Here is a 14,792-nt window from a genome sequence, read left to right as displayed (position 1 = left end):
CTCAGCTTGCTTGTTTAGCATAACCATCCAAAATCTTGGAAGTTGGAAGGTTTTCCCAGGGGGCAAGAAACTCAAAACTATGTAAAATGGCAGCAGGAACATGACTCCAGTAGCACCTGCTTTAGTTGTCCTTTATACTCTGAAGGACGCAAGTAAAGAGGAAGGAGCAGTACAATACACATGAATGCCAAGCCAAGTTCAGTATCATCAGCTCACATGCTGAAAGGCAGTATATCCAAACAGTTTTGCACAAAAGACACTTAAGCTCCAGTTCTAAGTGAACAAAGTAGCACTGGATACAGTGAACCTTTTATATACTATTAGGCATTTTCTGGATTTTTCTCAATGCTATTATCAACTGCAGGTTCCTGAACAGGCAAAACACAGAAGGCAGCATGCTCATCTTTCTGTAAAAGACTGGAAAAAACAATGTCATTGCCTTAACAAAACATTGCACAAGTGTCTCCTCTTGCATGCCTAGGAGCCTAAATTTATTTCTTCACATCAGATAAGATCCAAAAAAAATGCTATGGCTTCTTGCACTGCAGAAGTGCACGGTTCAACCAAAACTCAGCATTAAACTAATTGGGGGGGGGGGGGGGTAATAAAAAAATCAAACTACAAGCGTACCAAGTGTAGGGAAAAGCTGGCAACTTTGTCAAACTCTACAAGAAGAGACAAGCCATTTTTTATTTTACTGTAAAGCTGTAGTAAACTTTTAGTGGTCAGTTATCTTTGAGAATCTTTATTAACATCAGCTTTTTTGTTAAGGTAGCAGCTACTGTTTAATTCCACAGTACAACCAAAAGGACCAAGTTCTTTGGTGTGGTTCAAAGCCAACAGAAGCAGAAATGGCTCTATTATACCTAAGGTTCATTTTACCTCTTATGGAGAACACTGGTATTACAACCAGGACACCCCATGAGACTGCAGTCTCCTCTCAGCCATTCAGGAGTTCAGCTATTCTACAGCAACAGCTTATTACAGGCAAATAAACGGTGGACTCAAAAGTGCATAGAACTACAGTTAGTTTCTGCAGTTCTTGGCACTTCTCGGGAAACGGTGAAAGCCCATTTTTTGTTATAATTGTTTCACAATTCTCTAGTTCTTAAAGTGTAGAATAGGTTATTATTTGAGGTATTTGCTGCTATGAAATGAAGCTTACATATGCAGTAGTAAACAGACACTAAGCACTCTGTTTCTCATTTATTTCAGGCAATGACAGTGGTAGAATTTAAACCCCCATGTGGGATGAGGGCACAGCCAATAATGACATCATATAGAGTTTGTTTTCTACATAGTCAAATATATAAAAGTTTCATGAAACTCATCACTGGGACAGCCAGCATAGTCAGTCCATGAGCTGTCTATTCAGTTAGACCAAGCTTCTTCTTCAGAGATTCTGGCATTTCAGGTGGAGGTGGACGAGGAAGTCTGAAATAAACCTTCACAGAATCGTAGATGAACCATTGTAGTGCAGTCAGGGTGCCAATCATAATGATACGGGCAAACAGACCTTTCCATACACCTGTAGAGCAAAAGATAAAGCATGAGTAGTGTATGAAGCCAGGAAGAAAAGAAATCCTCCCCAAAACAGCAAAAGCACTGGATCCCAAATACATGAAAGCAAGGATGTACCTTTGAATCCAAGCCTCATAAGAACCTGTGAAGCAGAACTGCCCTTTTCTTTGTTCAACACAGACACCACTGAGTCAGCAGGATGGGAAACAATTGCACAGAACACACCAGCTGAAAGAAGAATTCGGTATTAGTTTTGTAGTGTTTTAGCTGTACCATTACTGTGTACATCAAGTACAACCAAGTGAAACTACACCTTTTAATAAATTGCACAGAAGTTATGTCAAGTCTCCTGGTATCCTAAATGAACAGCAGGTACGTACTTATATCAGAAAACACCTTAGTTCTGCTCTTGCAGCACATCTCTTCCGCTAAAACAAAATTCCTTCTGCATCTTTGGATATTGAAAATCCCCCTTCCATCTACATTTCTCTCCCCTTGCTTCACCCTTCCCCAGCCTACCAAAGATGCAAGTTTTTTTTCACTTAAGTCAGCTGCAGTTACTAAACTTGGACATTAACATTGGTAATACCTAGGAACAATTAAGAGTATTGTCCTACTGCAGACTCGTTTTCCACTTAGAGATCAAATATGTTTTTTTCCCCTGCACATTTTAAAGTTACAAGTAAATTCTCCCATTCTAGTTACATCTATTCGATATTCTGAAAAGCAATAGGCTTCTAGAGTTGCAGTAGTCTATTAATGAAGTGTAGGACTAAAAGATTCCTTACCAATATAGCCTGCAACAAACGTGACTACCAGCTGTTCTCCTTTTGTACATTCACTTCGTGGCTTGGGAACGACGTACTTGTAGAGAGCTTCAACAGTACGCTCAAAGCAGGCAAATTTCATCATTGTGTATGGAATCTGTCTCATCCATAGTGGAGCAACACCTTTATAGAAACTTAACCAGAGAAGAGACAAACTCAGTTTCATTTTCTCCAGTATTTAAGGTACATTTCCAACTTGAAAAAAATTGGTTAGCTTATTGTTGCTATTGGGAATGCAACTTCTAAATACTGACACTGTAAGGCTTAAGTGTCTCAGTACCTACAGAACAGAAATTCGTTTTATTAGTTCCCAAGGACTCACTTAAACCAGTAACACAGATTAGAATTTACCTGATCCCTATGCTGCACGGCTGTTTTTGTTGTCACTTTTCAGGTTACAATGCATAGCAGTAACACAGCGCAGATACTACAAGTGTAGCAAGGCTCATGTCTGCATATCAGCCAAATCCTGATAGTGATAAATGACTTGTATATTTACAGCCATTTCTATCAGAACAGAAAGCTAACATGCAGTTATATTACTCTTACATGCCAATGACTCAAGCATCTTTGACTGTACAACCAAAAAGTTGCTGAGTATCTCTGACTGGAACTGCTAGAAACTGAAGTTATCCAGCAGAACTCAGCACAAAGATACTCACAAAGATGGATCTAAGGAGCATGTGGAATTAACAGCCAGTTACACACAGATTCCCTGATGATGTTATCTTGGAATACAAAGACCAAAATGTATTATAAGCTAAAGCCAGAATTAGTTTTAGCAACAGTCTTTCATTAGGAAAAACCACTCAACATCAAGAATCTGAATAAAAACAAAAATCAAGAGCTACTTACGCCCAGATGCCTTCTTCTCCAAACATTTTAGGTACAGCCTGCCGCAGGGTGTTAGCATATCCAGGCTGTGTCTGAATACGAACTTTAGCAGCTTCCATTGGAGCCAGAGCAATGTCAGCGAAAAACTCTGCACTGGCAGATGCGGCTAAATACAGCGAAGTACGCCACAAATAGGCATTTTCCTGAAGTGAATAAACACAGGCTTTTATTAACAAATTGTGCTTTTGTGATTACTCTGTGTTACTAATACTACTGTTGCAAATATATAGCCTCATGTAAACCACTTTAAGGCTTACCTCTCCCAGCATGTTGCCGTACAAGATTTTGAAAACTTCATAGAACCCAAATTTACAAAGCCCCTGCAGGGAGTAGCCAATGAAGGTCGGAGCCCATCCCTTCGCCAAGCCACGAACGCCATCTTCTTTGACTGTCACTGAAAATCCATTGAAGATGCTCTTGTATTTTTGTGGATCAACCTAAACAGAATAGGCAGTTAATTGTTTGGTATATAGCTTAGTATTCCCCTTCTCACACCCCCATCCGAAATACGAAATTCTTAAATTCCTCATACTACTGGCTTCCTAAGGTTCCCTGGACAGACTATGTACTCACCACAAGGTTATGCTAAGATAACTGTAATGGTTACTTGCTAGTCTCAAACCCTAACTTATTTTAACAGCCAGTATGTTTCTCAATACTCAGGAACCACCAAACTGTCTCAATTTTGCTTTATATTTATTCTCCAAATCAACAATATGATTTTCTACATGGAAAAGATTTACTGAAATCACTATTCTAACACTGTGTAATTATATACTGATATAATTATATTTAGATCAGATTCTTTAAAAATTTGACAGCTTCTTTCAGCAATCTCATCCACTCTACACGTCACGCCTATGTACTCTCAAGTGTCGCCATAAACCAAGCCTGATGATTCACCTGATTATTAATCAGAAAAGGTTATTTGTCCACTGTTAGTTTGATGCCTCCAGTCAGAGTAAGACAGATGGAGCAAAGCAGATCAAAGAGTACTCAAGGACTTCTACACTTGTACTTCGACTTTGCAGTAAAGGGTACATACAAAGTATTTTCTGTACATAAAACTTTGACTGAAATTTCATTAATAACTTACCAGAAATTTAAAAAGACCAACTTGAACAATTTTGTTTCATGTGAAAGGCAATCATTTAACAGAAATTCTTAAACAGGTCATTCTGACATATTTTAAGTCACATCACATTGTTACTTTTCATATTTGACATCATCCAACATTTCCTCAGAGGGATGAGGAGGACGGTACCAAATTACAAGTCAACCAAAGCTTTTAGAAAGAGCTATGGGACACGCATGCCAACCTGCAGTGACTGATATTTTGTCTTGCAGTCTGGCAACAACCTACTTGATAACCAGTTCGCCTGAACGTGTCAATTTTAAAAGATTCAGTAAATTGGATATTTAATTGGGCACTGTAAAATGAGACTATGTTCATGTCAGAACCATGCTTAATTATCATCTACATAAAAGGTGATCTTTTCTTAAAAAGACACGAGAGGGCAGGCAACAGGTTTCTTCCTGAAAAATCTAGAAAGGATTAGTGACAAGCTCTGTACTAGATCTGTAGAGAGATAAAGGCTGACAGGTTTTACAAGCTCACACCTGGAATCCACACAGAACCATCCTCTTTCACCTTCCTCTAAGTGCTGGAGAAGGAAGGGGAAGCATCACCACCCTTACCACGTAAGAAGCCCAGGACTGGCAGCCCAAGCCGAACATACCTACCAAGCCTAGGAAGCAGGAGGCCTTGCTCCCAGTTGTATAAAAAAGCACTGCATACCTTTCAGGCCTTCTGCCCATTAGCCCAATTCACAGCCAGATTAAGAACTGTTTGAGATGCTACATCCCCTTTACCCATGATCAATCTCCTCCTCCTCAGGAAACTCAACCCTAGGCGTGGCTGGTCAAGCTACTGATCTGGAAGTTTGTAACAATAGAAGAGTGCAAGTAAAAACTTAGGGAATTCCTAAACAATTAGCCTGGTTTCAATGCAAATTTTGTAGAAAGCAGCATGTTGTCCTCATTTGATGCACCCTGTGTATGTCTGATGTATTACAGAATTACTAGTTTGAGATCAGAATTTCAGGTGTTCTCAAGTATGCGAAAAAGCCTCTCTATTAAAGAATGCTAATTAAAGGCCTTCCAGAAGAACACAATTTTAAAGAATATCACATGCAGTACTCCTAGTGTGACTAGCAGGTCTGACTAATGCATAGTTCCCTCCTAATTTTGGGAGTTCTGTCGCTACAAAATCACCACTTTTATAATCAGTGTCAGCCTATGCAACAGGGAAGTCATTAACTACTCTATTTCCAGAAAATGTAGAAGCGTGCTTTTAATCTGCTTCACTCGAGGCACAGATTTGCCTGAATAAATCTTGCAAATTAAGTGCAATGTGACAACACTCCTTTCAGTTCAATCAAGAACCACTTCAGGGAACCTAGCCACAAGCACTGATGGCCTTACCAAAACCATTTCAAGTTTTACCCAGTCTATTGAAAGTGAATCATCAGAAACTATCCAATCCATAAGCCATGCAACGATATCCACAATGTTAACGGATCAAATTATACATGCATGTCACTCCAGGCTAAAAACTGTAGATCTTCATAACACCAAAGATACTATTTCCTTCCTCCAAAAGTAGAGGAATAGCACTAGATAGCCTACCAGACAAAGATTAATATTGCGGTGGGTGACTTTTAGCAAATACAGTCAGTTAAATGTGCCTTAAATGTAGTCAAAAATAATTCATCCAGATTATCCTAAATATGCCTCTGCTTCTCTTGAAAGTGGTATTTTGTTAGTCTCACAGCAGTAGACTTGATAAAGCAGCATTCAAGTTTACTCACTTCCTGTCATCCAGAAAAGACTGTGTCCCTACTGTAAAGTGTTTAATATGCTGGCTACATAGAGAAAAAGTTTAAGAAATGTTTAAATTAATACAAACCTGCATACGACATTTCACTAAATCCAGAGGTACAACAGCAGTGTGTGTCAGGCCACAACTTAGGACCCCACCAACGCCACAGAGAGCATAAAACTTGAGCGAGCCATATTCACAACTGTATTCTGCAGCAAAAAATAAAGACACACCATGCTTTTACATAAACTCCATGCACTGTTGGACAATGATGTCCAGGGGATAGTTTATGCCTCCAATTCATTAGTAGATTAATTATACCACACTAAACATGCTTCGTCAATGTCACCACATACCAACATGCAGAACAAACCTGTATTCTGCATTTAACCAGGTCTAGAGGAACCAGAGCGGTATGTGTTGTCCCACAGCTAATAATCCCACCAAGGCCACAAAGCATAAAGAATCTGCCTGAGCCATATGCACAGCTGTATTCTAGTTAATTGAGGAAGAAAAAAATACATATATATGATTAATCATAAATGGTAACAAAGATCAGAAAAGCAACAAAACTGACTGAGTGCTACCTTCTCGAAAGTATTAAACTGAAATAATCTCCCATGCTACATTATTTTTGAGTATAACACTACAGTTGAATAATTCCCTTGCTTTAAATTAACACCTTTTCAACTGACAGGATTTGATTCTTCCAAATTGAGTTTGTTCCTTTAAAAAAAAAAAAAAGCACTGGAAGAAACAGTCAAGTTTTAGCTCACAGCATATTTAAACCATAGAAATTAATCCCAGAAGCTGCTAGTAGGAATTAGGACTCAAAGTTACAACGTCCAACATTTTTTTATATCAAGGAATTAAGCAAGAAGAGTGTTTCTCTAGTATTCTGGAGACAAAGCTTCTTTAGTGAAATATTCTGTGATAGTGCAACTTCTGTATTTAAGTAAAGACCATACAGATCTATGAGATCAGCATTGGATTTTTCTTTATACATGTATATGTACATGTATGTACATATGTATGTTTTTTCTTTTTCATGTATTTTCCAGAATTTTTACGCAGACTTTTTTTTTCATTTTCTTTCAAATACAGAATCTCAGATTTATAGAGCTTCTGTTTAATGAAACTGCAGAATTTTATTAAATTAATCACATTCAATTCTCGTAATCAGTGCTCTTTAAAGAATCTTTCAGATCACATTTAATCAAGGAATATTTCGTTTGCACTGTTCCATACAGTATTGTGTATAAAACAATCCAATCTTAAAAGAGCAAGTTATTTTCACAAATTCCAATAGAGCAAAGTTACTGGAGCTGAAAAACAAGAAATCAGTTTCCTTCTTCCATTTTTGAAGAAGCTAGAGGGTATGATTATGTGCAACCAGAAAACACGTTTACAATTAACAGTACGAAATAAGGTAGCAGCACAGTTCTGCTACTATACTTAGTATTTTAAATATATAAGCAAAACTAATACACTGAATAAGCATATCGAGAACAATACACTATGTAGAAAATATTTTCCAGAGTAGAAAGGGATAATTAAGTTCTTTTGCCATTATACCTAGTGGTGTTACTCCAATATAATGGAATAGACATTAAAGCATTACATCAACTTGATAAGAATAATTTACAGAGAAACACTAATGAAAATCAAAAGAGAGCAAAATCCTGTCTTATTCAGAGCTTCTTTGCTCTGTCCTTTTGCTTCTGAAATAAAATCCATTATGAACATCAACAAAAATTTACGCTTACATTCAACAACATCAACAGAGCACCAGTTAGCACTAGCAGGCTTATCCAGCTCAGAACTGCTATTATAAGGGAACTTCTTCCCCCAAATGTCTCAGATATTACATTACATTTTACATTCACATTTTTCACCTTACTCTTAAAAATTAATCACCAAAACAATAGAAATGTCCTTTTTTATTTATTCTAAAACAACAAATACCAAACCACAGACACTGTATTAAGCATAAACTTAACAGTCAGAATAATGCATAACCTATTAGATTTTTTTTTTTTTGAGATACTGCTCAAGACCGTAAATATGCTGGTCCAGGACTTACATGCACCTCTAAAATAGCTTGGTTACACTAGCAGATTTGCAGACAGCAGTAATAATCTGTTTACAACTTCCAGAATGAGTAGCTAAACAAACACAAACAAGGCTTTCTACGTAAGTGGAATCAGAGAACAGACTCAGGGTCTGTATTATAGGACAGCTCTGTCTAGCTGTATCTTTGGCCTGCAGCACAACAGTACTGCAGTAGCTACCATGCTGCCCAGATACCCGAATTGTTTGTTCACACTCCCTTTTTCACAACACTTTCTGTTAGAAGTCATACCCCTCAGGTGACAGAGACAGATGTTTGTAGAAGCCACAGAAAAGTAGAGCTTTACGTATCTGCTTTATTACAATGCTATTCAGACTGACCTGTCAGCAAGGTGTTCAAGAACAGTAATCAAGAAAAGCAAGCCAGTATTTATTACGCTTGAGCTCTTTACAGGTACCCAAGTTCATAGTGGTATAGCAGCATTACGAAAAAAGCCACAGTAGATCCCAGATTTTCTACTGCGGAAGTAGAGTCAAGTTTCCTAAAAACCATTACCTAAAAAGAGAACTGGCTAAACATGTAGTACAGAGAGCAAGAAAGTTATTCTAACATACCCAGATGCTGCTCAAATATAAATATACAGCACAAAAACATGTCTACTCTGTTAAAGACAGCTACATCATAACTATTTCATGTCTTTGCTTCTTATCTGACATGTTAACAAGGACAAATTCCAAGAGTAGATCATAAAACATTCGGCCTCTGAGCTGTGTTATAGTTGATGCCCTGAGCTGAACTCAAAAGGTCTTGTGGTTTGTACTGACTTTGTGTGACCTTGCATAAGCTCAGATATCTTCTGCAACACGTTACTCTCCCAACACAAAGGCCAGAGAACCAACTGGTATGTGAAATAATGAACACAGCAGAAAAAAGAACTAAGAAACTCTGATCACCTTTGACTACATCTGCCTACAAACAGGGTGAAGATTAAACATAATGCTTTTAAGAAATAAGTGCACCTACTGAATATATTTAGCATACTGAAGAGCTATTTAGGGCTTTAGTTAGCTAGCAACAAGATTACTACACTGAAAGCCAGAAGTACTTTCTTGAAAACCTACTAAAATCCAACACTCAGTTCTGTCTCTCTCTCACGTATTACATGAATGTTAATGCAAAAGCACTGAAATGTTTCAATAATCATAGTACTTCAGAAAAGGTACCTTGCTGAAAACACTTAGTTTTTTTAAATAAAGGCAGAGAGATGCTTTTAAGTTATTAACAGCTTAAAAGAATTACAATTTTACCATCTACCTCCCTATTAGGAGTATCATCAAGGTCTGACCTTTGCAACTCACAGAAGTGATCAGGAAACACAGAGAAAACACTCTACACTTAAATGTAAAATGCATCACTGAATTTTAGACAGCATAGCTATCTCGTGTATGCCCCACAAAGGAGAAAAGAAAAAAAAATCAAACCAAAATCCCAGAACAGCTGCAGGCACCTCTAATGTATCTGGATGTTCAGATGTCCAGCTCTGAATAAACTGAGGAAAAAATACGAATAAAAGGAAGAAAAGGATGGGAGAGAGAGTCTTTCAGATCCATCCAGATTCACGTGCTGCTCTTCTCCACGGAAGAAATAAGTACCGGCCTACAGCCTCGGCCCCAAGACTGCAGGCCCAAAAGAGGCAGAAAAAGCACACTCTTATCCCCCAGACAAACTCCATCGGGGGTCTCTGCAATTACCCTGAGCTAGAACCTTCCCGTGCCCGTTCCCGGTAACACCGGATCTTTGCTGCCACTCGGCACACGCTGCCCGGGCGGCGGAAGAGTCTGCCAGCGCCTCCCCCGCCCGTGTCCTTCCTCGTCCTCCAAGCGGGCGCGCAGGCCCAGCGCCGGCGCCCCCCCGGCCCGGCCGTGCCCCGCGGGGCGCTAACCCTTCCTCCGCCATCCAGACGGGCACAAGCCCGCGCGAGCTGAGGTAGCGCGGGCACCGGCGCTTCCAGCGCCCACAGGCCTCACCTCCGCCGCGACCCCTCCCTTCCTCCCGCTCTCACCTTCAGCGGCGGAAGCTGCCGCCAAGCTCCGCCGGGTGGTAGGCGCCTCCGCTGTCTCCGCGCGCTTCCTCACCCCGTCCTGGACCAGCTGGAAGTGCGGCGCGTAGAAGGGGTTGAGCCGGGCGAGCGGCGCGATGGACGAGAACATGGTGACCTGAGGCGGGCAAGAAGAGCAGAGCGGCGTGGGACGGGGAGGCTCGCCACGGGTCCGGCAGGATGGCCCCGTACCCGCGAGGCGGCCCATCGCCCCGGGGCGAGCAGCGGGTCCCGCCGGACGGGCGTCTCCCCGCCGTCCCGACTCACCTCCTAAGATGGCGGCAGCTCGGCGCAGAGGCTGACCGCGGGCCCGGCTCAGTCACTTTGTCCTTCGCCGACGCAGGGGGCGGAGCCACAGCCCAAGAAGCTGCAGGGCGATTGGCGGATGCATTCGGCGAACCGGCACTACCGCGCACGCGCAGCCGAAACCAACGCCTTTTCCCTCCACGCCTGCGCACCGCGCCCCTCGGGGGTGGGTGGGGGTGTCAGTGAACGCCTGGTCCCGGGGCTACGGGACGGCGCGGGCGGGTGTCGGCTTGCGGAGCCTGGGGCCGTGTCAGACCCGAGGTGCTCCCAACCTCCTGCCCCGCACCCGCGTCGCCCGTGGGGCGGCAACCGGCCTCCGGCACTGGCAGGGCGCTATGCTTTGAATGGCACCCAGACCTTAAGATTAAAGAAGTCCTCAGTACGGCCCTGAACTCCAGGTCTGGTTCCTGGCACCTGGTAACACTTCCTAATCACGGTCTGGTAAAGCTGTAAGATGCAGCCCTCTTAGCAAAAGGTTCACCCCTGTCATCAGGCTTAAGACCACGCATGGTCAGGAGGTGCTGGCTGCAGCCTCTGCCACTGCGTTTCACCTTGGGAGGACAAGCTTGCAGGGCAGCCTAACAGGGCCTGTGCTACAACGGCTGCAGCCGCTTACAGAATTGCTAGTGACTGCTTTGTTAAATAACACTCTACTTTTAACACAGCACTCATACTTGGCCTTAGCTACCTTAAACTGTGCCTTTTCCAATACAGTCTGATTTCACGGAATTTAGTGGATTTACGTGGTATGAAACTGGTGCAGTACAATTCAGCCCTCCAGCTCCTCAGGAGGTAAGCACACCAAAGTCTTCACCATCTCAATTGTATCCCTTCTACTACAGTGCTCCATAACAACGTAAGCACAGAAGACAACAGCAAAGCAGGAGGCGCGCACTGAATATCCCAGCTATTACTTCTGGGCGCAGAGCCATAACAACTGATGGCTCACCTGCATGGCCACGCTCAACACACACCCCTTTGGGCTGCTCAGCCACTCCTAACCTGTCCCTGGAGGGTGACCTGCTACACCAACCTTAGGACTTCACTCTCCTTGTTGGATTTCACAACAAAGTCGATCCAGGCAGACTGTCATACACAGGCAAAAGTGACACGTGCTTAACAGCACTGTCACAGAAGTCTACATTGGCAAAGTCCCTCTTGAGTAAACTACACTCCAGCTGCTGGGTAGGAAAAGGTCAGCTGGAACTTGCATTCTTTAAATACCTTCATTTAGCAACCACCTGAGGGCCTGAACTCTGTTCACTGCCACAGGCAGCAAGGAAGACAGGCCAGAACATTGCCAGTACTTGTTCTGCTCTACTCGCATCTAAACAATTGTTGGCAGCAGTGTTTTTTCTAAAAGCTAAACACTGATACTTACTTTTAATTAGCTAATAACCTCTAAACATGATTGGGCTCTTACCTTGAAATTACATATAAATGATTGCAATTCTTGCAGACTTTACTGATTTTTAACATATAGAAAAGCTTTGCTCCTTCCAATTATGAAGGATGAACACGTAACTACATTTATTTATATACATCTAATGGCAATTTGCGTGCACAACTAGTACTGACACTTAGGAGTTACAGTCTGTGGAACAATCACTTTCTTTGGTTTTAGCTGACAATTAACTTCTAACAGCTGTACTATTATTAACAAGTGCTATTAAAGAGCAGTCTAACATATCCCCATGAAAATACAGGGATAGTGTATGTTCCTGCTGAATGCATATTGTTTTACATAGAAAAATCTCTTCAACTTTTCCCAGATGTGAAAGACTAAAATAGCAATAGCCTGTAATTTGAACCATCTAGATTAATCTGATTTCTGACACACACTGAAGGTAGTAATAGATAAAGACTTGAAAGACACTACCTTTTGGCATCCACCTCTGTCAGATTCACAGTTAAAGAGCTATTGTAAGTTAAATCCATCTTTTTAATCAGTAGCTTTTCAAATTTTGGGAGTTTAGGAAAATGTCAGTTTGGCAACTCAGTTCTCCTAATTACATCTCTTCTTCTGCTATTAACACCCACCACACCCTCTCCATCCCCTGCCTCAAGCAGCATACAATCAAGAAATTGTAGACTAGTTCCTGTTTTACAATAACTTTTCACAGTTCTAACATTTTAGTGAAGCCTGCAAGTAAAATCAAAGCTCTTACAAGCTTGTTCTCCAGGTGATGTATTGTTTTCAAAAATATACAATGAGATAGTGAAAAAAACATCCACACCTTTGATAATCAGGTTTGCACAAGTAGCACCTGCTCCTGTTGTAAGCATGTATTTTACATACTCATTCATTGTATCAACGCAGGAACTACTAGACTGTGATTCTAGAGAATCAGTAACAGATCAATATAAGGTATAAGTAGGTTTCACAGCCTGAGGGAAGCCTTAACAATGCAACATCTCCTTCAACAGGATCCAAACTAGCTAGGTTGAACAGCAGCAGTCACAGCCTCTGAATGCAGGAGGTAGTAAAAACTCATTCTCCCATTCTTACTAGTCACTGCCATAAATGTCCTCATCTGATAACCTTTCCTAATTCCAATTCCCCCCAGATATTATGTTTTTTCCTCCATAAAACATTACCTTTTTTTCCCAAATAACAAATAAAGAAGGCAATGCAGATACACTTTTTAGCCACAAACTACCAATGCTGACAAAGAATTTTAAAGTGAGGTGGGACAGAAAACCCGAGGAATTATTCTTTTAGATATCAATATATACATAGTACTTATAGATGTATATGCCACCTTAGGACTATTTTACAAGTTGAATTAACTTGTAGACCCTATGCTGTATGAACTCATGCATGTATGCATAGATCTGTGGTAGCGTGCTGTTGCATTGGTGCAAAGCAGTCTGGTATACTCCCTAAGGACAAAGAAAAGCCAAAATCATAGGAAAGTTTTAGACAAACATAGGTAGATTTACCAAACATACAGAAAAAGCTGTATTAACAGACAAAGGATATGCTGAGATGCCTGAGTTTATAAACACAAAATTTAGAATTATACATCACAACCCACCCCTGTATCTATTTTGATCAGATGAAGTTTTTAAATTATTTTTTTAAAAAACTTTTCAGCTCAATATGCAACTTCAGCCATTAACAAAGCAAGCCAAATATACCACGCACGAGACACGCCACAGTTTTACAAGCTTCATCTCCAGTTACACTTTTTTTTTCTCTCCTGAAGAGCCACTATTATTTAAAGGCCTTTTTTTTTGTACTCAGCTTTTCTGGTTTAATTCTGCACAAAATTAAACATTATTTTTTAAAAGGTGTTTTGTCCACAGAACCATCCGAGAAGGTAATTAGCAGGAACTATTTTAATACCATGAAGATTTTCCTAAGTTGTGCCACAAGAAACCAAAACAGACACAAATCAAGCCTAGGAGAGGCCTGAAAGCATTCTGTAGGGCAGTGCTGAGCATGTTGCTAGTAAGGAAACTTGGAGGAAAAAAAAGTTTCTTCACAGTTTCCTTTTTAAATATAAATTGAGGTTTCAAAACACACACAGAATTTAAATTTAAGATCATCCTTGAGAGTTTCTTGTCTCAGGCACTAGGTAAGCTCTCACAGCCTTACCATGGATCAAGTGCCATAAAATTAAGTCTCAACACTGCAAGTGATATGTATCCTCTAGTGACTCGCAGCCTGATAACCAGACTCCTGAGACTGGGTGCATGTTAAAAGATTAGCCCACAATCTAAAGGGAAAAGCGTAAGCTCTGTGTTAGAAATCTCTAATTCAGACAGGTAAATCAAGATCTGCCATGTTTTCAGCAGAGCATTCCAAGTATGACCAGTCATAAGAACAAAACCCACCAAAACCAATAAACATTGTCATGACTATTAACTTACACAGGCCTTTTTCCAGACATTTTGTAGCCCTTGCCCTAAAAGGAACTTAAGCAGTATTTAGTACATCAGAACTCAACTAATTTTTGTGACTGGAATTCAGATACTAATACCAGTCTATAAAATTGCTCTACTTTGATTGGTATGAGTTTAACCTGGCTCTGTCTAGAAGCCAAGATAAACTGCTGGAACACCAAACTGGTAGAACAAAATTCAGGCTTTTTTTCTTTTTTTCCAAAAAAAAAAAAAAAAAAAGGAACACCAGTTCCTGTTGCTTCAGCACTTTGATACAAAGACCAGCATATGCTCCAATATAACTTA

General features: G+C 40.7%; 1 protein-coding gene and 1 non-coding gene across 3 annotated transcripts; both read right to left on the bottom strand.

Annotated features, from left to right (window-relative positions):
• Window positions 1–1,191: 1,191 nt before the first annotated feature.
• SLC25A3 (solute carrier family 25 member 3) lies at window positions 1,192–10,671 on the bottom strand. 2 transcript variants are annotated; one of them, XM_054813048.1, is made up of 8 exons: window positions 10,560–10,671; window positions 10,257–10,410; window positions 6,497–6,618; window positions 3,500–3,679; window positions 3,204–3,385; window positions 2,310–2,482; window positions 1,639–1,749; window positions 1,192–1,528 (listed from the first exon to the last, which is right to left on the bottom strand). In XM_054813048.1, exons 2-8 carry the CDS (start codon window positions 10,402–10,404, stop codon window positions 1,368–1,370), a joined length of 1,077 nt encoding a protein of 358 aa, XP_054669023.1. In that variant the 5' UTR covers window positions 10,405–10,410; window positions 10,560–10,671; the 3' UTR covers window positions 1,192–1,367. The 2 variants fall into 2 exon arrangements, with proteins under 2 accessions (XP_054669023.1, XP_054669021.1); XM_054813046.1 differs by lacking the exon at window positions 6,497–6,618 and adding an exon at window positions 6,211–6,332.
• On the bottom strand, window positions 2,795–3,034 carry LOC129201992 (small nucleolar RNA SNORA53). Its single transcript, XR_008575571.1, has one exon. It is a non-coding gene; the product is annotated as a small nucleolar RNA SNORA53 (small nucleolar RNA).
• Window positions 10,672–14,792: the final 4,121 nt, after the last annotated feature.

Source organism: Grus americana, chromosome 1 (assembly GCF_028858705.1).
Source record: "Grus americana isolate bGruAme1 chromosome 1, bGruAme1.mat, whole genome shotgun sequence".
Taxonomy (NCBI): Eukaryota; Metazoa; Chordata; class Aves; order Gruiformes; family Gruidae; genus Grus; species Grus americana.
This window is presented reverse-complemented; position numbering and strand designations above follow the sequence as displayed.

What these genes read in the sequence shown, in the direction of transcription:
- SLC25A3 (XM_054813048.1), bottom strand. Translation starts at nt 10,404, where the DNA reads ATGTTCTCGTCCATCGCGCCGCTCGCCCGGCTCAACCCCTTCTACGCG. An exon ending in TGGTTAAATGCAGAATACAG is followed by an intron (nt 3,680 to 6,496) that starts GTTTGTTCTGCA and finishes TATTCTGTTTAG; the next exon opens with GTTGATCCACAAAAATACAA. An exon ending in GGAGAAGAAGGCATCTGGGC is followed by an intron (nt 2,483 to 3,203) that starts GTAAGTAGCTCT and finishes TCTCTGGTTAAG; the next exon opens with TTTCTATAAAGGTGTTGCTC.